At 36.0% G+C, this 23,284-nt stretch overlaps 1 protein-coding gene and 1 long non-coding RNA gene across 2 annotated transcripts in view; one reads left to right on the top strand and one right to left on the bottom strand.

Moving 5' to 3' along the window:
- The first annotated feature begins 498 nt into the window (after positions 1 to 498).
- Positions 499 to 23,284, top strand: part of LOC101890942 (estradiol 17-beta-dehydrogenase 11) — a 28,056-nt gene continuing 5,270 nt past the window's right edge. The window contains exons 1-5 of the mRNA XM_005182971.4: positions 499 to 883; positions 17,977 to 18,132; positions 18,253 to 18,429; positions 18,665 to 18,737; positions 21,003 to 21,180. Of these exons, the coding sequence (XP_005183028.1) occupies positions 569 to 883; positions 17,977 to 18,132; positions 18,253 to 18,429; positions 18,665 to 18,737; positions 21,003 to 21,180 (899 nt within the window). The 5' untranslated portion in view covers positions 499 to 568. The remainder of the gene's footprint in view (positions 884 to 17,976; positions 18,133 to 18,252; positions 18,430 to 18,664; positions 18,738 to 21,002; positions 21,181 to 23,284) is intronic.
- LOC109612478 (uncharacterized) lies at positions 12,379 to 12,878 on the bottom strand. Its single transcript, XR_002194554.2, has 2 exons — positions 12,802 to 12,878; positions 12,379 to 12,661 (listed from the first exon to the last, which is right to left on the bottom strand). It is a non-coding gene; the product is annotated as an uncharacterized LOC109612478 (long non-coding RNA).

Here is a 23,284-nt window from a genome sequence, read left to right as displayed (position 1 = left end):
GAGTTAACATCTTCCAAAGATAGATGCAAGCGAATGAGTGTGTGCGGTTGGTCTTATTGAGTAGCTGCTGCTACGACGACCTGTATGAGTGGTTTTTAAAAGTTTTGTGTTTTGAGTCAAACCAAAAAGATCCGCAACAAAACAAACAAACCAGCCACTGGAAGAAACTTGAAAATATTCAATTTCACGACAACGACGCGACGCGGCGATAACAACAGCCAGCGGCGAACACGATAAACAGAGAGACGGGCAAACGCGTTTAAATCGCCGTTGAGAGTGGTTGAGTAGTGCGCGAGCAAAAAAGAAGTAACAACGGAAGGGCAAGCGGAAAAAAAATTGGTAAAATAAAAAACGAACCGAGTGCCAAGACGCGCGCGCATCTGTGCCAAGAAGTGAAATTTTGAAAAAATAAAAGATTATTTGAAGATAAATATTTAAATTGAATTCAAAAAAAAAAAAAATAAAAAAAATAAAAAAATAAATAAATAATAAAAAATAAATAAAAAATTAAATAAATTAAAAAAATATATTTTATTCCTAAACCGAGTTAAGTGACCTGTGTGAAACCATGGTTGACCATACGGTGACAATTATGACCCGCTCATCCAACGATGTGGCCAACTCAGCCACAACGGCCACAACGACTCCGCCCGTACGCAGCACCACTTCGGCAACAACGACCACGATGACAACATCTCCATCAACCGCCTCCGCATCACCTCGACAAAATGACGAGGTTACTCGCGGTATCTATAACCTGAAGATGGTGTTGTTCGCTTTGCTGTTGCCATTGATTTTGTTTGCCGTCTTTCTGAAACATTTATTGGATTACCTGTTCGGCCTGGGCCTCAAGGAGAAAGAGGTTACGGGCAAGGTGGCATTGGTAAGTTAAATGGAAGATAAATGAGGAAGATCAGTAGGAGTCATAGAGGTATTCCCAATTAAAATTGATGATCATCGTGAATTTCAACACCAGCTGTTGACCAAATTTAAATGTTTGTTTCGAAAAAGCCTAAAACAGGTTTAGTCTTTTTGGAGAGCCTAAAAAACTCCCACCTACGTTTTGAGTTTTTTTTTTCTTCAAATGCAGTTTACACATAATTATTAATAAAAAAAAAACAAAAATATTAATAAAAAATAACAACAAAAACATCATTGAGAAAAAACTCTCGTTTTGTTAAGAAAACGTTGGCCTAACGACGAAGGAATTTGTTGTTATCTCTGCTCCGGTGTTTTGATTTTTATCTTTGTTATCAACCAATAACGTCATCAATAAAACAAGTTTTTGAAGCATCCACCCTGGTGTGGTAGGTATGCATGGCTTGGCATTCCGTGTGTAACTTCGCGAGAAATTAATTTCAAATCAGTGCCGATTTCGGTAATTTCTAATAAAGGTGCTATATACAATGGGTGTGTTCGGAAAACCCAAAAATTGTAAGATTTTGTACAAAATATTGCAAAAACTTATTGGATGAGAAAAAAGTCCGCTACGTGAGAGTGAGTGAAGAGAGCAATATTGGTATTTAAGTTACTGAGATTTTAAAATTTCTCACTGGAGAAATCTTCTCAGTTATTATTATTCAGTGGGAACAGCTGTTTTGTAATCGATTTTAAATATTTTTCCGGCATAAAGAATTAAATATTGTATAGAAATTGCAATTTCGATTCCATGTTCTCATTCAATTTTTTATACCCTCCACCATTCGGAAGGAACTAGAAAAATTAAAAAAAATCAGTCGAAAAATACTGCTTAAATGAAAACCTTTATATGGGGGCTATACGAAGACTTGGTGGTGGATAAGTAATTTTTTTTCATAGGCTGTAGTAACGATTCCGAACTTCAAATCCAAATTCGAAACAATTTCAGCGAATAATGTCGCTAATATAATCAAAATACCGAATAAAGGGAGGTACTGTTGTATGGGGGTTATACTAAGACGTGGACCTGCATAGACATTTTTCCGTTATAGATTGTAGTATCTATTACGAACTTCAAATACGAAATTTGAAGCAAATGCGGTGAATTATGTCGCGTAAATCCTGGAAATGCCGAATATCTCGGGGTAGCGTTATATGGGTGTTATACTAAAACGTAGACCTATAGAGACCTATATAGACAATTCTCAACAATTCTATTCTAGGGGGTAAAGTGCTCATAGGGAACTCCTTGCTTGAATTTTCAGACTATTCGATCGAAAAATGTGGCTAAAGTCATCAAAATACCGAATATGGTGGAGTACTGTTATGTGGGAGGATATACGATATCGTGGATCTATATAGACAAATCCCTTTCAGGGGGTAAAGTAATCACAGAGAACCCTTAGAATTTCAGATAATGCCATTGAAAAATGTTACTAAAATCATCAAAATACCGATTGTTTGGAGGTACAGTTATGTGGGGGATATAATATATCGTGGACCCACTGCTGGCGCTTCAGTTCTGGTAGCCAATCGAAGGTGCACATTTTCAGCTGACCTCTTTGGCGAGTAAACACGATCATTTTGTTTGTTTACAAACTGCTGGACAACGAATGTTTTCTCATCGGAGAAAACCAAATACGGTAGTTCACCACTTTCGGCCAAGCGAAGAAACTCTTTAGTTCTTCTGAGTCTATTTTCTTTCGGTTGCTGTGTAAGTTCTTACACTTTTTGGAATTTCAATGGTTTTACCCCGAACTCATTTTCAATATTTGCCGAATGGAATATTGCAATATGTTCAGCTCACGAGCCATTTTTCGGCAACTGCGACGGGATTCGAGTTTCGATCAAGTCGATTCTTTACTTTTCGAACCATTTCTGCTGATGTTTCTGTTTTCTTCCGGTTTTTATTCACATTTAAATGCTGGAGTGCCCCAACGATAGCCACTTGTGGCTTTCCAGCCAAATATAAAGAAATCACACTATCACGATTGAATTCCATCACGGATTCTTTGGAATCCAACCTACATATCGTGTTTGGTTCATCAAATACATCAAATCGGCCGAATATGTATATGGGAACTATATCCAAATCTGAACCGATTTCAATATAATTTGGCAAACAATTTTGCTTTTAGAGAAATTCCACCACACATTCCAAATTTCATTGAAATGTGGTAATGCATCAAATACATGAAATCGGCCGAAAATATATATGGGAGCTATATCCGAATCTAAACCGATTTCAATATAATTTCGGAAATTAATTTTTTTTCAGATTCCGTTATGCAGTCCAAATTTGCAGCCTGTATCTGTAATCTATCAATAGATATGTGCATATAAAATGTAAATTTTTGGGAGGTACCTCCGATTCTGATGCCATATTTCCAGTTCCAAGTGGAGTTTCAAAAATTTATTTAGCAATGTTGCAGTATACCTGGAAATTTTAAGGAAAATCTGTTCAGCGGTTTTCGAGTCTATAAATTACAAACAAACATACAAACATTTTCCTCTTTTTAGATATAGAGAGATATTTATTTATTATATATTTATTGCTATTTTTTGGCACTAACGAATCTTTTTTCAAATATTAAAAAATTGAAAAATCCTCTGGATTAGGGATTTTGAAAATTTTTATAAATTTAACGTTCTCTAAAGATATTCTTGGTCAAAAAACATAAATTAATCAACTCTTTCGCACACAAACTCCGACACATCTCCACCTAGACGGCCATTACACATTGGTGGTCATATAAATAGCAAATTATAAACGAGAATTACAACCATACCGATGTGAATCATTTCGGTGTCGAATATGACTAATTAATATTCAATGAATGTTTGAATTTAAATATAAATCTATTCGTGAAAGCATCCGACGATGACAAACACACACATACATACTTACATTTAGACTTTCGTTTAATGAAAATGCAAATAAGCTTTTGTTGTTTTTTAAAAAAGAAAATTATGCAGTTTTTGTTTTTTTTGTTCGAAATTTTTTATTTTGAAAAGTGCAGTGCCGCATGTGACATATGACCTAGAAGAGAGTAATATGTGTTTCAAATAATAGAAATTTTAGGGATTTAAAGAAGTGGTGTCTGACATGGGGAAAGTGAGTTTTGTAAATAACATATATGAAAATGCAGATTTCGGATGAAACATCCGACAAGTTTCCGAATTTCGTTTTGATACGAAATACGGAATCCTGTCGGATGTTTGATCTGAAATTCTGCAAGTTTTCAAATGTTTGATCCGAACTTCAGATGATCAATCATCTTCCGTATTTCGTATCAAATCTGAGTCAGTTGATTGATCATCTGAATTTCGGATCAAGCATCTGACAATTTTCAGAATTTCGGATCAAACATCCGACATGTTTCTGAATTTCGTATCAATCAGCTTTACGTGTGTTATTGACACGATCATAACAATAGGCCCATGTAATATACAAATCGGAAACCATTGTTCCAATGCCAGCATTAAATAACTGCTGATAGCATTCGGCGGGATCTTTGTGGTTATCTATATTTAATGTAGAGCTTGATCATGCGTCGATCTTGGTTATATTTTTCTTCGCTTTCAAATCGCGACAAACATTTGGCCAAAACCTCTTGTAATCCAGATTCTTTACTACCCGATGGAAAACTCTGATCTATCCACTCGATGTAGTTATACCACGCACTTCTATATTTTTCCGATTTTAGTGAAATATCCAAAAAATTTGCGAATTTCCTATCAAACATAAAAAAATGTACCCTACACCACATAGTGGTAAGGTTATTATGTCGTTGTGCATTTGTTTGTAACATGGAGAAGGAAGCGAGATAGACCCATAGTTACTTTTGAGGATCCCAATGGAATCACTTTCTGAGTCGATTTATGCATGTCAGTTCGTCCGTCCGTCCGCGAAGAAAATGCAGGTCTTATTTATTGTCCGATTGAGATGAAACTTTCCAAACAATATTTGTATGGCCCATGGACGAACCCTATGGAAATTGGTGAGAATCGGTTTACATTTAGATATAGCTCCTACATATATCTTCAACCGATTTCGGGTTAATTGTGCACCAAGTGGCCAATATCAGTCCAAATGACCTGTATGTTGGCATATCCCACCGAATTCGGTGTAGAAGCAAGTATATCAAATTTGGAGAAAATCGATTCAGATATAGCTATAGCTCCCATATATATGTTTCATCCTATTTGGGGGGTTTCAGTCCCTCACTAGCGTAGTATGCATTCCACAACAATGACCTTTGGTACCAGATATCAGATACAGCTTTGAGATCGGTTCAGATTTGAATATAGCTCCCATATATATCTTCAACTGATTTCGGGTTAATTGTCTACGAATTCAGTCTATAATGAGAATTAGTTCAAATTTTTCTATAGCTCCCATATATATGTTTTATCCGATTTGGTGTTTATGTCCCTCACATTAGTAATATGCATTCGACAACAATGATATTTGGTACCACTTATCAGATACAGCTCAGAAATACCTCTGCCAAATTTTATCAAGATCGGTTTAGATTTGGATTTAGGTCCGATTTCGGGTTAATTGTGCACCAAATGGCCAATATCAGTCCAAATGACCTGAATTTTGGTACATCCGACCGAATTCAGCAAGTATATCGAATACGGACACCATCGGTTCAGATATAGCTATAGTTCCCATATATATGTTTCATCCGATTTGAATCCCTCACATTCGTAATATGCCTACGACAACAATGATATTTGGTACTAGGTATCATATAGAGCTCGGAAATACCTTTGTCAAATTCTATCGAGATCGGCTAAGATTTGAACATAGCTCCCATTTTTCGATTTCAGGTTTCATGTGCAAATAATGGCTAATATCAGCCCAAATGGAGGGAATTCTGGGTCGTACGTTTCTATTTGGCATAGGGAGTAAGGAGGGTATTTTAGACCCAACAAAGTATATATATTTTTGATCAGCGTAACATTTTAAGACGATTTAGCCCTGTCCGTTGTAATCACGTTACAGTAGATAGGAAGCTAAAATTTTGCACAGATCTCTCTTTTGTCTGCAGGCAGGTCAAGTTCAAAGATGGGCTATATCGGTCCACGATATCGTTTAGCCCCCATATAACGGTACCCTCCGATATTCGGTATTTGGATAAATTCAGCCACATTCATCCAATGGAATTGTCTGAAAATCCACAAAAGGAGTACTTCACCCCCTAAAAGAGAATTGTGTATATAGGTCCGCAATATCGTATATTCCCCATATAACGGTACCTTTTCTTTACTGGTTTCTTTTGCGAATTCTAATCGAATTCGTTACGAGTCTCCAATGTTCTTTCCCATTTTTTTCCCCAAAAAATTGTCAGAATATTGGGCCACCTCACACAATTTCGTTCCGAATTCGAAATCAGAATCGGAAACTTGTGTAGAATTCTTTTCCAAATTCGGAAAAAAATGTTAGCTCTGAATATTCCTAGGGTATATACATATCTGTCTGTAAACCCAATGACACTTTCTAACTAGCTTGTGGTGGTTTCTATCATCGTGACTATTTATTTCATCATCACTGTAATTTAATTACCCCAAAATTCTATTTTGACACAACATTTCAAAATGTTATCTCATTTTCATATCACAAATTGAAAATCTCACCTCCACACAGTATTTGTATTGTGCGTGTGTTTGTTCACATGCCAAAAAATCTTAACATTTCCAACATCAAGTTCGATGGCTTTATATGGCGGGAGACTTAGAAATATGGCTTGGCAGTTTTTTTTTCGTATTTTAGTTTTTTGCATTTTCAAGGCTTCCGTGATGCTTCGTTGCGTGATGGGTGCGGTTTGCTTGCCATTCATGGAATTCTAAATATTTTTTTTCGAATTGTTGTTGTTTTTCTCTATTTCGTCGCTTAATCTTAAACAAATATTGACTCCATTATTTTTATTTTTTTAACTCTCTAGCATTCGTATTTATTTAATGAAAAAATGCTTAAATAAATGTTTGTGGTTTTTGTTGTTGTTGTTGTATGGATGCCTTGCTTCTGAATTCCTCAATTAAACTAACACACGAGTCAAATAGTTGGGTAATTATACAACTCGGTGTATTTTTCTTTCTTCTGCTTCTTCGTATTGATGTTGGGGGCAAGCGTATGGTCGAGCCCTGACGTCTGATGCTTTGATGGAGAAAAAAAAAACAAACACAAAAAATATTTGATCTTCACCCTCTCTCGTTATTTAATTTGTCTCTTTGTAAATTGCTTATCATATTATTAGTTGTTTATTTTTTATATAAAGTTTTTTTTTTTTTTTTTTTTTTTTTTGAATTGGAGAAAACATTTGTTGGTACTTTGCATATAATTTATTTTTGCCATGCCCAAATGAAATTCTTAGCTATTTATTTTTAGAAGATTAAATGAAGATCATTGAAATTATTGGGACGTCAACAAATGTCGTATATCCCATTTCTATGAAAACCGAGCTTAATTGACCAATATCGTTTATTTTTGTGTAAGCGGGCGATACCTCTAAACACTATGTGTCCATCTTTGATTATTTAAATATACTTTGACTTTTGTCATGAGTGGGTCAATATTGTCCATTTCATATCGGACCGAAACAAATACAATATAAATATTACGACGTGCCAGGTTTGGTCTATATTGGTAACTTCATCATAAAATCTATATTCATCCCAAGTTTCTGGTTGAGGGAAATATTTAGATATAGCAAATTGTAAAGAATCGCTGACTGGTTTCGTAAGTTATGACAGATAAAAGTATTGAAAATTGTGATCCTTTGTGGGTGAGGTACCAGAAGGGGTTCGCAGCTATATATCCTTTTTACAACTGATCTTGTGTTAGCAAAAATGTTTGTATGTGTAAAATTTGAAGAGAATTGAATGCTTATTTAGCTTACTTTGAGCATTTGGTTTGGAAATGGTCCGATCTCTACTATCTTTATAACAGATCTTGTGTTGATGGACATATTTAGAAATGCCAAGTCTAAATGGAATCGGATGTTAATTTCGTGTTTTATAAGCTTCATAAATATTCAAAATTTTGACCCTTTGTGGGGGAGGTACCCGAAGGAGTCGACCGATATAGTCCATCTTCACTCCATACCTTGGATTAATAAAAATATTGTGATGTGTGTGATTTGAAGACAATCGGACTCTTACACCATATTTTTAAGAGCTATAATTATTTTTTTTGACCCTTTGTGGGGGAGGTGCTTAATGCAGTAGACCGATATTGTCCATTTTCACACCTGACCTAACACTGATGCAAATATTTGGATTTGCAAAATTAAAGCAAAATCGGATTACTCTTTCTCTTAAATTTTATTTCTTTGACAATGTTGACATTTTGTGGGGTAGAAGTGGACCAAAATTGTCCATCTCCGAACTCGGTTTAAGTTGGACAATAATGTTACGATGTACCAAGTTTGGATCCAATAGGATACTTCCTTCGACAGTTATCGGGCGCACCAGCCAGACAAACAGACGGACATCGCTAGATCGTCTCCAAATGTCCTGAAACGGATTTGGTCCAAAGAGACGTAGGGTGTAAAACCGTTATTTTTTATGAGCCACGTTTTGTAGCCATATGGCTGAGGGAATGTGGCGTAAATATGAAATATATCGGATCACTCCTTCTTGTGCCTCTCCCACAAAAGGTCAACATTTTGGTTAGTTATAACCCTTATAACATGCGAAACAAGTCAGCGATTCTCTTTAAACTAAATATATGGTAATGTTTGACTTTTGAGACCTACAACCCAAGGTCAAAATTTAATAAGTTAAGTGTCATAAAACTAAAAGTAATTATTCGTTGTTTCTTCTAACATCGCATAATGCAATACCTTCTTCGAAATTAGTTCTAGTCGGAATATAGAACTTATCGCCCCATTGTTCCAGGTACCTCCCCCAGAAATGTTAAAATAATAATATTTTTAATATGTAAATATGGGAAATGACTGGTCCACTTCTACAGGGAAAATTTTTTGATTACCAACAAACCGGAAATAGGTAATTATTGGACATCCCAATATTCAATTTTCAGTATTTTTAATTCATCGCCTCTTTCTGCTACCTCCTCCAAAATAACAAAAATTTCCAAAACATTTTCAGATTTAGGTCATATGCGAAATTGGTATCATCTCAATAAAGCGTAAACATTTTGAATGATTTGGTACCACTTTGTTTTTCACGTATAATTATAGTACACATATCCAAAACCACCTCCAAATCTTAATCATAGACACCAACAGTGACATCCATATCAGGATTTCAATTCTGTACCTTCACCCAATACCAAATATAGTACCATTCAGTACAATTATAGAATATATTTACGACAACACCTCGATATGTCCAGGCTTTACATGTACAGCGACATATCTCCAATATTCCAATATTTTGACTATTGAAATTCATTACCTACTTCTACCGATCTACAATTAAATACAATTGGATTTTTCCCACACCCTGATCTTGAAATGTAATTCTTTTTGTAATTCTTCAAAATCGACCGACTCATTCATAATCTATCAACGAACTCAGTCTCGTAAATTCCCTTTAATCATTTGCAATCAAGAAATTCTCACGCATTCAAGATTTGAGTAATTGTTTGTGTGATTCACAATTGTTTGCAACGCCTTGTCAGATTACACACATGTCTATGCATATATATTTACTCATATTTACACAGAAGATTAAATAAATAAATCAAGTTCAAATCATAGTGTTGTATTTTATTTAAGTTTAGGTTTGGTTGACGTTTGTATTTCAAGTTCGTAATGGTTTCTTCAGCTTATGACAAAAAATTGCCTATGCGAGTCCACGTCTCCGTATAGCCTTCATATAACGATACCTCACAATATTCGGTATTTTGATAATTTAGCGACATTATTCGCCGGAATGGCTTCAAATTTTGTATTTGAATTTTGTAATGGATACTTCAAGCTATGACATAAAATTGTCTATGCAGGTTCAAGTCTTCGTTTATCCCATATATAATGGTACCTCCCTTCTTTCGGCGTTTTGATGAAATCACTATTATTTAACGAAATTTTTTTAAATGTCGGTCCTAATGCAGGTATTTCTTAAGTTTTTCAAGTTTCTTTCAAATGGCGTAGGGTATTTAAAGATCGACCTGGCCGAACTTAGGTGCTTTTTATATCCTCAACCATATGGCCAGAGAGAGTATATATCAATTGATACGCCCAAAACATTCCTCTTTGAAATAACTGTTTTGGGAAAGACCTAGGCTCTTTGGACCAAATCCATTTTGAGATACTTGAAGTCGATCTAGCGATGTCCGTCCGTACGTCCGCCCGTTTGGCTGGTTTGTGCGCACGATAACTCTCGAAGGGAGTATCCGATTCGATCTAAACTTGGTTCATCGTCATATTATTGTCGAACTTAGGTCGACTTCGAAGATGGGAAGTATCGGTCCACTCCTTCTGGTATCACCCCCACAAAAGATCGATCGGAGGAGAAAGGATAATTTTATATTTAATATTTGCATTAGTGCTGGATCAGGTGCGAAAATGGACAATATCGGTCAACTTCATCAAGTACCTCCCCCACAAGGGGTCAACATTTTGAATAATTATAACTCTTATGAAATATGATGTAAAAGTCCGATTGTTTTCAAATTACATACATCATAATATTTTTATTAACCTAAAATCTGATGTGAAGATGGTATATATAGGTCCACTCCTTCTGGTACCTTTCCCACAAAGTGTAAAAATTTTGAATATCCATGAAGCAGATAAAACTGGGAATTAACATCCGATTACATTCAGACTTGGTACATCTTAATATTTCTATCAACAAAAGGTCTCTAAGATGGTAGAGATCGGACCATTCCTTCCTTTGAATAACTAAAACTATTATAAAATCGAAAATAAGCATCCGGTTCTCCTTATATTGCATTCATCTCATTATTTCTACTAACACAAGATCTGCTGTGAATATTGGATGTATCGGTCAACTCCTTCTGGTATCTTTCCCACAAAGGGTCAAAATTTTGAATATCTACGAAGCTCATAAAACGCGAAATTAACATCTGATTCTATTTAGACTTGGCACATCTCAATATTTTCATCAACAAAAATTTTTTTTATAGAAATGACAGAGATCGGACCATTCCCTCTTGTAACTTCCCCTACATATGGTTCAAGATTTTGAAAAACAAAACGCTCAAAGAAATCGAAATAAGCATCCAACTATCTTCAAATTTCAAACATATATCATATTTATTTACCAACTCCATAAAGGGTCGACAATTTGGAAAATCATAACAGAAGACAAACTATAAATAATCGATTACTGGCTGAGGGTATACATCTGACGGCAAAACCAACAGATACTTTTTAACTTGTTTTAATTGAAAATGACGAGAAAGGTGTTAAAACACAATCGAAACTGAATTTGATGTATATTGGCAGTTTGTGTTCCCAATAAGTCGAAAATATCCTTGCAGAGAACTGCCTAAATACGCCCAAGTTTTGATATCTGATATTTTGATGATTTCCCAAATGTTCAAGATTATTCAAGTTTCTTTTAACTATATTCCCATCGCCAGGTTATTTTCCTTTAGTCCTTTAGTATTAGTTCATGTTTTGGTAAGGGCGTCATATTACCATTGCCTTGCAACTTTAGGTATTTTGAACAATTTACCACGATTTAGTGCAATTTGTTATGAGCTTTGCATAATGTTCCCCTGTTGTCTTAAAATTGCCACCAACTTTCTATACGTGTTATCTTGTTATTATAAGTCTCTATTCTGTTAAATAGTTAATTGCCTGCTGAAGTTCTCTTAATTGCTTACCTTATTAAGTTGTGTTCCAGAACCTGCAAATTAGTACTAATTAGCACTAATTCTGCTACAACGCGTTCCCGTACTCCAAAAACTAGCCAAACTTGCAGCTCTCTCGAGCAGAAATGTGCATATTGTAAATTTGACATTTAATTGGCAGGGCTAACAAGGTTGAAAAATGTATTGATACATTTCAATAAAGAAAATGATCAACTTGAAAACTAAAGGAAAAACTAATATTTGTCGTGCAAAAAACAAAAAGAGCAACTGATGTATTCACTTTTGGATGATTCCAGCAGTGAAGAGGACTGGCGGAATGAGGAATCAGATTATTAATTATTATTATAAATTATTAATTTTAACTTATCGTCTTCAATACTCATTTTTTAAATGTTGGCGCTCTTTTCAGTAAGGTTTCACCAGTCCGATTTAGGCTGTTTACTTTTGGAATTTTGAATTTTGAGATTTTATCGCATTTCTGCTAATTTTCCGTTCCCTTACTTTTTGAGCAAACCTAAATGAGAATGACATTTCGTACTGTTCTCTCTTCTGCTAGTTTTACTACTAAAAAAGTACTGGAACACAACTTTAGTTAGCATTTCATTTGCATTTCTCTCTCTCTCCCAAACAACATTCATTCAGTCATTCATTCATGTATTTATTTTCTTGTTCTCCCATCGCAATTGCCACTGTCATATTCTCATCATCATCATCGGCGAAGTTCCAAAACAAAGACACAGCAATGAGAATTTGAATAAATTGCAAATAAATAATGACAATTAAGACGCATTAGATGCCAAGTCATAGTGTCTCAGAGACGGAGCGTCAAAAATGTGAGCTGATGGATTACATCACATTAGCGGCGGCATGTCAAGACTCCTCACATTCCAGACGTAATAGATGCGCGCAAAAAACACACAACAACTACGAGAAAACAAAACAAATAACACAACTACTCAAATCGAACTGAGCTTCAATTGACAGCTAACGGCTATTCGTTGTTTTGTTGTTGTTTTTTGTAATTTGAGTGTCAATACAGAGATATTGACAATTGTTAAACTCACATGCCGCCTTGCGCCGCTCCACCTATGGCCCAGCTGCTACTGCATTTTCTGTTTTGTTAAGAAACAAAAAAAAAAAAAAACTAATAAAAAATCTTAATTAATGTTAACGACATTAGTAACCCCAACAACATTTTTTGTTGTTTGATTTCAAACAACGATTGTAAAGACAGAGTGAAAGCATTTATACAGCGTTAACCCCAAATTGCAACCGGCTGGCCATTCAGTCATTCATTGATGCTCCACCATTCGTAGACTGCCAATATTCAACAATGAAATGACCCACTCGGCCATTATAAATTAATTACAACATTTAATAGACATTAACAGATTCCAAAGCAATTGGAATAAATGTTTGCAGGGCGATATAGAAACTGAGTGGAAGGAAAGGTATTGTTTTTGAGTTCGTCACAAAAAAATGCATAAAAAACCAGTAAAGAAAGTCTTAAAGTCGGTCGGAACCGACTTTATGATACCCTACACCACTTTGCTAATTTAGTAGAGCTCCACATAAGAATTATAAGTTTTTATTGGAGGATTCAATCATACAAGCCATGATTATAATTATAATTTAAAGTTCAAAAGACTAAATATGCCGAAGTATTTGTATCTTTTAAATTCGGACTTGTATTGTCCATTTGATATATTTGAGAGCTATATCCAAATCTGAACCGATCTTAATAAAATTTGACAAAGATATTTCTGAGCTGTATTTCATATATTTCCCTGAATATCGTTGTTACGGAGCGCATATTACGGCTGTGGGTAACAAATATAACAAATCGGATGAACAATATATATGGGAGCTATAGCTATATCTGAACCGATCTTCACCAAATTTTACATGCTAGCTTCTAGACTCAATTCGGTCGTAAGTGCCAAATTTCATCCAATTTGGGCAAATATTAGACGTTTGGTGCACAATAAAAGGTAAATCGGAAGAAGTTATATATTGGAGATATATCCAAATCCGAGCCGATACTGATAAAATTTAGCAAAGGTATTTCTGAGCTGTATTTAATATATTTCCCCAAATATTGTTGTTGCAGAGTGCAGTTTATGGCTGCGGAGGACTAAAATAAGAAATGGGATGAACAATATATATTGGAGCAATAGCTATATCTGAACCGATTTCGATCAAATTTGGCATACTTATTTTCAGGACTAATTTGGTTGTATGTGCAAAATTCCATACTATTCGGGCAGATATTACACGTTTGACAAGTCGGAAATTACACGCAAAACAAGTCGGAAATAGCGTCAAATTTTAGAATAAGTTTAGAATTGTTCGAATTGGTCACCTTTGGCACGAATTATGGCCTTCAAATGGCCAACGAAACCGACACGCGCTGCCCGAATGTTGCTCTGCGGTATTTGGGCCCATTCTCGGCGAAGTGCTTGCTTGAGGTCGACTCTTTGGCACTTTTTAGTGCTTACCTTGCTTTCAAAAATTCTCCAGACACAATAGTCCAACAGGTTGGTATCCGGAGACTTTTGTGGCCATTGTGCGTTGGAAATGAAGCGAGGAATCTCATTTTGTAACCATTCTTGGATGGCGCGTGCTGAGTTCGATGGTGCTGAGTCCTTTTGGAATGTCCAAGGTCTAAGGCTTTAATACACCCTCCAAAATATTTTCGCGATAATATTTGGCATTTATTCTTTTCGAACCATTTCTGCTGATGTTGTTGTTTTCTTCCGTCCACTTCCTTGACGTCGGTCTACTCTACCAGTATCACGGTAACGAGCGATGGTACGAAACACAAAAGATGTATTCACATTTAAATGCTGGAGTGCTCTAACGAAAACCACTTGTGGTTTTCCAGCCAAATATGAAGAAATCACACTACCACCCTTGAATTCCATCACGAATAACTTTATTTGTGGAAAATTCTCACCAAAATGCTTTTGTACGCTTGTAAACAATATAATGAGCTGTCATTCGAATAATTTTAATAGCTGTCGAACGAGTGGCTTAAAAAGGACAGCAGTCTGATGTTGGTGGCAGTTTTTTCATCTCTCCCTGTATACATATGATCGACAGACCATTAAGGTATCCCACAGTTATTATGGTCTCCTTTATGTACATATTGAGACCCATATACCTTTTTTTCTTCGATCATTTATATTAACAACCTGTAAAGTACCTATGCCAGAAAATAAAACCCTCTTATGTGTGTTCGGCCTAAAGAGTCTTCTCGAAGGACTTTTATAATTCTTACATTTTTTAGAGTTACATATTTTTAAGATCATAAGAACTCAAAATTTAACTATGCGCTTTCGGTTCATTTTTACCTTTACATTTTCAAACCAGTGTAGACCTCTTGTTATTATTAGTCGCGAACGCATGCTAAATTGCAATTGTTTTCAAATTTTCAGATAAATTGAATAACAAAAGCCACTCCGTCCATCAAAACAGCTATTTGCATAGATTTCCCAATGACCGTGTGAAAGGGGTTAATATGAGGTCATTTATCAAAAAACAAAAAAAAAAAAAACGAATTTGGTGGGGAACAATAATTTCGAAACTCAAAGACAAAGACGACCTAAAGATTTTACAATTCTTCTGATTTTGTCGACATAGTGGTAAGGGTTATGTCTTCGTGCATTTGTTTGTAACATGGAGAAGGAAGCGAGATAGACCCATAGTTACATGTATTCTTATGAACAAAATGCAGGTCGTAATTTATAACAATATTTGTTTGGTCCAAGGACGAGTCCTAGTGAAATTGGTGATAATCGGATCAGATTAAGATATAGCTTCCATATATATTTTCAACCGATTTTGGGTTAATTGTGCACCAAATAGCCAATATAAGTCCAAATGACCTGAATTTTGGTACGTCCCACCGAATTAAGTCTAGAAGTAAGTACATCAAATCTGGAGAAAATATATTCGGATACAGCTATAGCTCCCATATATATGTTTTATCCGATTTGGAGTTTTAAGTCCCTCACGTGTGTAATGTGCACTCCACAAGAATGATATTTGGTACCGGACATCACATACTGCTCGAAAATACCTCTGTCAAATTTTATCAAGATCGGTACAGATTTGGATATAGCTCCCATACATATTTTCAATCGATTTCGGGTTAATTGTGCACCAAATGGCCAATATCAGTCCAAATGACCTGAATTTTGGTACATCCAGCCGAATTCAGTCTAGAAGCAAGTGCATCGAATTCGGAGAAAATCGGTTCAGATATAGTTATAACTGCCATATATATGTTTCATACGATTTGGTGTTTAAGTCCCTCATATTAATTGTCCATCCTACCGAATTCAGTCTAGAAGCAAGTACATATAATTTGGAGAAAATCGGTACAGATATAGCTCCTATTCCTCACATTCGTAATATGCATTCGACAACAATGATATTTGGTACCAGATATCTTGTAGAGCTCGGAAATACATCTGCCAAATTGTATCGAAAACGCCAAAGATCTGGATGTAGCTCCCATATATATTCTCCATTCGATTTCAGGTTTATTGTGCAAATATTGCCTAATATCAGCCAAAATGGAGTGAATTTCGGGACGTAAGTTTCTATTTTGTGGAACTCGGAGCCGATATATTTTTATACCCTACACCACTGGGTGGTCAGGGTATTATGTCTTTGTACATTTGTTTGTAACAGGCAAAAGGAAACGAGATAGACCCATACTTCCGTTTGATGATCTGCAAAGAATCACTTTCTGAGTTGATTTATGCATGTCAGTCCGTCTGTCCGTCCATCTGCCCGTCTGTCCATATATTTTTGTAAACAAAGTACATTTCGCATTTATTGCCCTATCCAGATGAAACTTTGCACAAAACATTTGTTTGGCCCAAGGACGAACCCTATTGAAATTTGAGATAATCGGTCAAAATTTAGATATAGCTCCCATATATATCTGCTACCGATTTGCCTTTTATTGTGCACCAAACGTGTGATATCAACCCGAATAGTATGGAATTTTTCACATACAACCAAATTAGGCCTGAAAATAAGTATGCCAAATTTGATCGAAATCGGTTCAGATGTAGCTATAGCTCCCATTTTTCATCCGATTTGTTATTTTTGTCCTCCGCAGCCGTAATATGCACTCTGTAACAACAATATTTGGGGAAATATATCAAATACAGCTCAGAAATACCTTTGCTAAATTTCATCGAGATCGGTTCAGATTTGGATATAGCTCCCATATATATCTTCGTCCGATTTACCTTTTATTGTGCACCAGACATCTAATATTTGCCCAAATGGGATGGAATTTGGCACATACGACCGAATTGAGTCTAGAAGGTAGTATGCCAAATTTGGTGAAGATCGGTTCAGATATAGCTATAGCTCCCATATATATTGTTCATTCGATTTGTCATATTTGTTGCCCACAGCCGTAATATGCACTCCGTAACAACGATATTCAGGGAAATATATCAAATACAACTTAGAAATATCTTTGCCAAATTTTATCGAGATCGGTTCAGATTTGGATATAGTTCCCATATATATTTTTATCCGATTTCAAATTAATTTCGCACCAAATGGGCAATACAAGTCCGAATTTATAAGGTACAAATGCTTCGGCATATTTAGTCCTTTGAATTTTAAATTATAATTATAATCATAGGGTGTATGATTGAATTCTCCCATGGAAACTTTTAATTGTTATGTGGAGCTCTACTAAATTAGCAAAGTGGTGTAGGGTATCATAAAGTCGGCCCCGCCTGACTTTAGGACTTTCTCTACTGGTTTTGAATATAATCCTTCTCGAAATTATGACAGGTACTCTATAGCAATGCTATTTTGTGTAAAAGATAAAAATATCTCCCTCCAATTTAGTGAAAATCGATTCAGAATTGGATATGCCTCCCATATATTAGTTTCCTCTGAAACCGAACTATAACTGCCCTAAAGCCAAATGTGGATAGGTGATATGATCTACTTCTAATAAATTCTTTTGTTACGGGAGCTCTACTAAATATGCATAGTGGTATAGGGTATCATATAGTCGGTCCCGCCCGACTTTTGACTTTTCCTTCCTAATTGGCAATAACTTTTTATTATTCAAATTTCGTTAAGTATTGTTTTTATCGACTTTTTTGAAACTTGCGGCCAAAAAGTCAACATATATCTAAAACAAAAGTGGAATAACGAATTTCTAATCGATTTCTCCTCAATTTTCGCCATTTTAGGTCACAGGTGGTGGCAGCGGCTTGGGACGAGAAATTGCACTGGAACTGGCGCGCAAAGGCTGCAAACTGGCCGTGGTCGATGTTAACTCCAAAGGATGCTATGAAACCGTTGACATGATTGCAAAAATTCCCCACAGTGTTGCCAAAGCTTATAAGGTTTGTAGAGATTCTTGTCACTCCAATTGGATTACCCTTTATTTGAAAAGATAATCCCAAACATAATTATTGCAACATTTGTTTTGCTCTTTTTTTTGTGTCTTTTTTCGGTCCCTTCAGACTGATGTCTCATCGGCCCGCGAATTGCAATTGATGGCCATTAAAATCGAAAAGGAATTGGGACCGGTGGACATTCTAGTTAACAATGCCTCATTGATGCCAATGACATCGACACCGCAACTGAAGAGTGACGAAATCGAAAAAATCATCACCGTTAATTTGGGCTCTTACATTATGGTATGTGATTTTTATGGCATTTTTCGCCACCCCCCTCTGATTTCATTTGCATAAGAATATGCGAATGACTGGTGGATAGGCTGGTCTGGTGGCCAGTAAAATAATGGGGTTTCCAATTAATAATGAAAGAATTTTTTGGTTATTTTTTTAAATATTTATTTTTATGTCTGCTGTATGTTCTTTTCGATGGCTTCCCATTCTTTTTCTTCTCCTGGCTGGACTTGGATATGAATAGACTACCAAGGAATTCTTACCGAAAATGGTTCAACGTCAATCTGGCCATGTTGTTGCCGTAGCTGCATTGTCTGGTAAGTTATTGAAGGCAAATAATTTCGTGTCTTTTGTCTTGAATTAAGGGGGGAGGGGGGTTTCAAATACCCGGTTGGGTTGGGATTATTAAAAAAAAGGAAGGTAATTTTTCTGCATAAGTTGCGGTTGTAATGATTCAGTATTTATTGGCGTATTTATGAATGCAGTGACAAATGATTGGAAATGTATGAAAGGAAACAGAGGGGTTTTTTAAGATATACAGGGTGAGATGAAAAAACGTCAACTAACTTCAGACTACTGTCATTTCTAAGCCATACGTCTGACAGCTGTTAAAATTATTCCAGTGACAGCTCATTATATTGTTTTAAGGCATACAAACGCTTTTTGGTGAGAATTATCCAAAAAAAGTTATTCGCTATGGAATTCAAGAATGATGGTGAGATTCCTTTATATTTGGCCGGAAAACCACCAAACAGCAACATCAGAAGAAATGGTTCGAAAAGTAAAGAAGCGACATGATCCAAACCCGCATCGAAGTGGTCGAAAAATGGCTCGTGAGCTGAACATATCGCAATATTCCATTCGGCAAATATTGAAAAATGAGCTCGGGGTAAAGCCATTGAAATTCCAAAAAGTGGAAGAACTTACACCGCAACAGAAAGAAAATAGACTCAAAAGAGGTAAAGAGATGTCCGTCTGTCTGTCCGTCCGTCTGTCTGTTGTAATCACTCTATCTTTCGAACGAATTGAGATGGAAGGCTAAAATTTTGCACACATGCTTATTTTTCCTGTAAGTTCGTAAATGGGGTATGTAGGTCTACGTTTTCATATGGCCCCCATATAACGGTACCTCCCGTTATTCGGGATTTTGATTATGTTAGCGACATTTTTAACCGGAATTGTTTCAAATTTGGTATTTGAAGTTCGTAATGGATACTACAGGCTATGACAGAAAATTGTCTGTGCAGGTCCACGTCTTATATAACGGTACCTCCCGATATTCGGTATTTTCATGATTTTAGCGTCAATATTCACTGGAATTATTTCAGATTACGTATTTAGAGTTCGTAATGGATACTACAGTTTGTGACAGAAAATTGTCTATGCAGGTCCAGGTCTTCGTATAGGCCCCATATATCAGTACCTCCCTATTATCGGTATTTTGACGAGTTTAGGTACAATACCCAGCGAAATTGTTTGAGATGTCGTATTTGAAGTTCGTAATGGATGCTACAACCTGTGACAGAAAATTGTCTATGCTGGTCCAGGTTTTCGCTTAGCCCCGATATAATGATATTTTGATGATTTTAGCTACATTATTCAGCGTTTATGTCAAGTTTCGAATTTAAATATCTTAAAGGCTTATGACAAACAATGTCTATGTAGGTCCACGTCGTATAGACCCCAATATAACGGATTTTTTAAGGATTTTATTTTTTGAAAATTCCCAAATGGTGTTCCAAATGGTGGAGGGTATTCAAAGTTCGTCCCGGTCGAACTTGCTGCTTTCTAACTTGTTTGCTTTCATTCAATAAAATTTGAAAAAAATTGTAAAAATTATGGCGTTTGGCTTTGCTGCAGTTTTTTTTATCTCACCCTAATTCCATCTTCACACCAGACCGTAGGTTAATAAAAATATTGTGATGTGTGTAATTTGAAGACAATCGGACTCTTAAATCGTATTTTACAAGAATTACAATTATTCAAAATTTTGACCGTTTGTGGGGGAGGTACTTGATAGAGTTGACCGATTCATTTTTGTCCATTTTTGCGCCTGACATAGCACTGATGTAAATATTAGTATTTGCAACGTTGGAGCAAAATCGGATTATTCTCTCTCTTTCTATGCAGTAAAATTTTTCTTTGGAAATTTCCACCTTTTGTGTGGGAAATAGCAGAAGGAATGGACCGATATTGGCCAACTCCGAACTTGATATAAGTTTGATAACTATGTTACGATGTACCAAGTTTGGACCAAATCGAATACTCCCTTCAAGAGTTATCGTGCGCACCAGCCAGACAGACAGAAGGACGGACGGACGGTCATCGCTAGATCGACTCCAAATGTTCTGAATTGGATTTGGTGCAAAGGGACCTAGGGTCTAAAATCGTTATTTCGATGAGGCACGTTTTGGCCGTACCAAATGATATATACCAATTATAGCCATATTGCTGAGGAATATAATGATTCTAAAATTCCCCATGAGTTGAAATGTAAATGACCGATAAATTCTAGTTCCTCCCATCATTTACCTTGGCTCTCTTAAAAAAAATCCTTAAAAAAACTCTTTATTTTTTTTCAGGTCTGGTGCCTCTGCCGGGTGCTGGCATTTACACGGCCACAAAATATGGCATTATGGGTTTTATGGAAGCCTTAAGATGTGAATTACGTGAATCGAATTGTGATTTTATCCGGACCACAGTGGCCAATACGTATTTCATGAAGACTAGCGGTGATTTACATCTACTCAGCGATGCAGGGTAAGTTGAAGAAGTGAATGTATGAAAAAAAATTATCGAATGTACATAAATGCGTCCATATACAAATATGGATTTATGTATGAGTTGGTATTCCAAAGTGGTGACGAAGTATTAATCATCATAAGTTTGGTAGGGAACGAAAGGTGGTCAGGTTTGTTGAATTTTTAACAATTATTTTTCAAATAATTTTTAATAATACTCTTGTTAAGGATGCTGCTCTAAAACCAAGTGTTGATAAGTGGCATGATCCACTTCAAATAAATTATTTTGTTACGAAAGCTCTACTAAGTATGCATATTGGTGTAGGGTATCATATTGTCAGCCCCGCCCGACATTAGACTTTTCCTTACTAGTTTAATCCTCAAATATGGTTTTATTTGAGGATCAAACTAGTAAGGAAAAATGAAAAGTCGGGCGGGGCCGACCATATGATACCCCACACCAATATGCATACTTAGTAGAGCTTCCGTAACAAAATAATTTATTTGAAGTAGACCTATCAATACTTGGCTTTAGAGCAGCTATAGTTGGGTTTCACTAACACTTTCACTTAACAGAGACATTTTAATCTTTTATGTCAAATAACCTTGCTTTAGAATTCATGATCTAACTTCGAGAAGGATTTTATTTAAAAATATAAATATCGGAGCTGAGTTCACAAAATAGAAACGTACGTCCCGAAATGCACTCCATTTGGGCTAATATTAGCCATTATTTGTATAATAAACCTGAAATCGAATTAAGGATAGATATGGGAGCTATATCCAAATCTTAACCGATTTCGATAAAATTTGGCAAAGGTATTTCCGAGCTCTATTAGATTTCTGGAACCAAATATCATTGTTGTCGAATGTATATTACGAATGTGAGGGACTTTAACACAAATTGCATGAAACATATGTATGGGAGATATAGCTATATCTGAACTGGTTTTCTCCGAATTCTAGACCGAATTCGGTTGGATGTGCAAAAATTCAGGTCATTTGGACCGATATTGGCCATTTGGTGCACAATTAACCCGAAATCGGTTGATGTTAGGTATATATTTAAGCTATGTCCAAATCTGAACCGATCTTGATAAAATTTGGCAGAGGTATTTCTGAGCTCTTTAAGATATCTGGTACCAAATATGATTGTTGTCGAATGCATATTACGAATATGAGGGACTTAAACAACAAATCGGATGAAACATATATATAGGAGCTATAGCTATATCTGAACTGATTTTCTCCAAATTCGATGTACTTACTTCTAGACTGAATTCGGTTGGATGTGTAAAAATTCAGGTCATTTGGACCGATATTGGCCATTTGGTGCACAATTAATCCGAAATCTGTTGAAAATATGTATACAGGATAAGATGAAAAAAATGCAACCAATTTCAGACTGCTGTCATTTCTAAGCCACTCGTCCGACAGCTGTTAAAATTATTGCAGTGACAGGTCATTATATTGTTTACAAGCGTACAATTATTTTGGTGAGAATTCTTCAGAAAATAAGTTATTCGCAATGGAATTTAAGAGTGATAGTGTGATTTCTTTTTATTTGGCTGGAAAACCACAAGTGGCTATCGTTAGAGCACCCCGGCATTTAAATGTGAATAAATCTTTTGTGTCTCCTATCACCTCATTCGTTACCGTGGACGGAAGAAAGCAGCAACATCAGCAGAAATGGTTTGGAAAGTAAAGAAGCGACTTGATCGGAACCCGCGTCGCATTGGCTGGAAAATGGCTCGTGAGCTGATCGCATTACAATATTCCATTCGGCAAATATTGAAAAATGAGCTCGGGGCAGATCCACGAAATGATCGTGTTTACTTGCCAAAGAGGTCAGCTGAAAATGTGTACCTTCGGTTGGCCACCAGAACTCAAGCACCGCCATAACGGCAGCTCTCCACGCGTATTAATCGACCGTGGCATCACAATAAATGCCGAATATTATCGCGAAAATATTTAGTAGGGTATTTAAAGCCTTGGGCAGACAAACATTTTAGCCGCAGATTCAACACGCCGCGGATTCAACACGCGTCACCCTAGAATGTTTATAAAATGATGTTCCTCGCTTCATTTCCAGCGCACAATGGCCACCGAAATCTCCGGATACT

This window comes from Musca domestica, unplaced genomic scaffold (genome assembly GCF_030504385.1).
Source record: "Musca domestica strain aabys unplaced genomic scaffold, Musca_domestica.polishedcontigs.V.1.1 1, whole genome shotgun sequence".
In the NCBI taxonomy this organism is placed as follows: Eukaryota; Metazoa; Arthropoda; class Insecta; order Diptera; family Muscidae; genus Musca; species Musca domestica.
The sequence above is the reverse complement of the archived record's forward strand: the minus strand, read 5'-3'. Positions and strand labels throughout refer to the sequence as shown.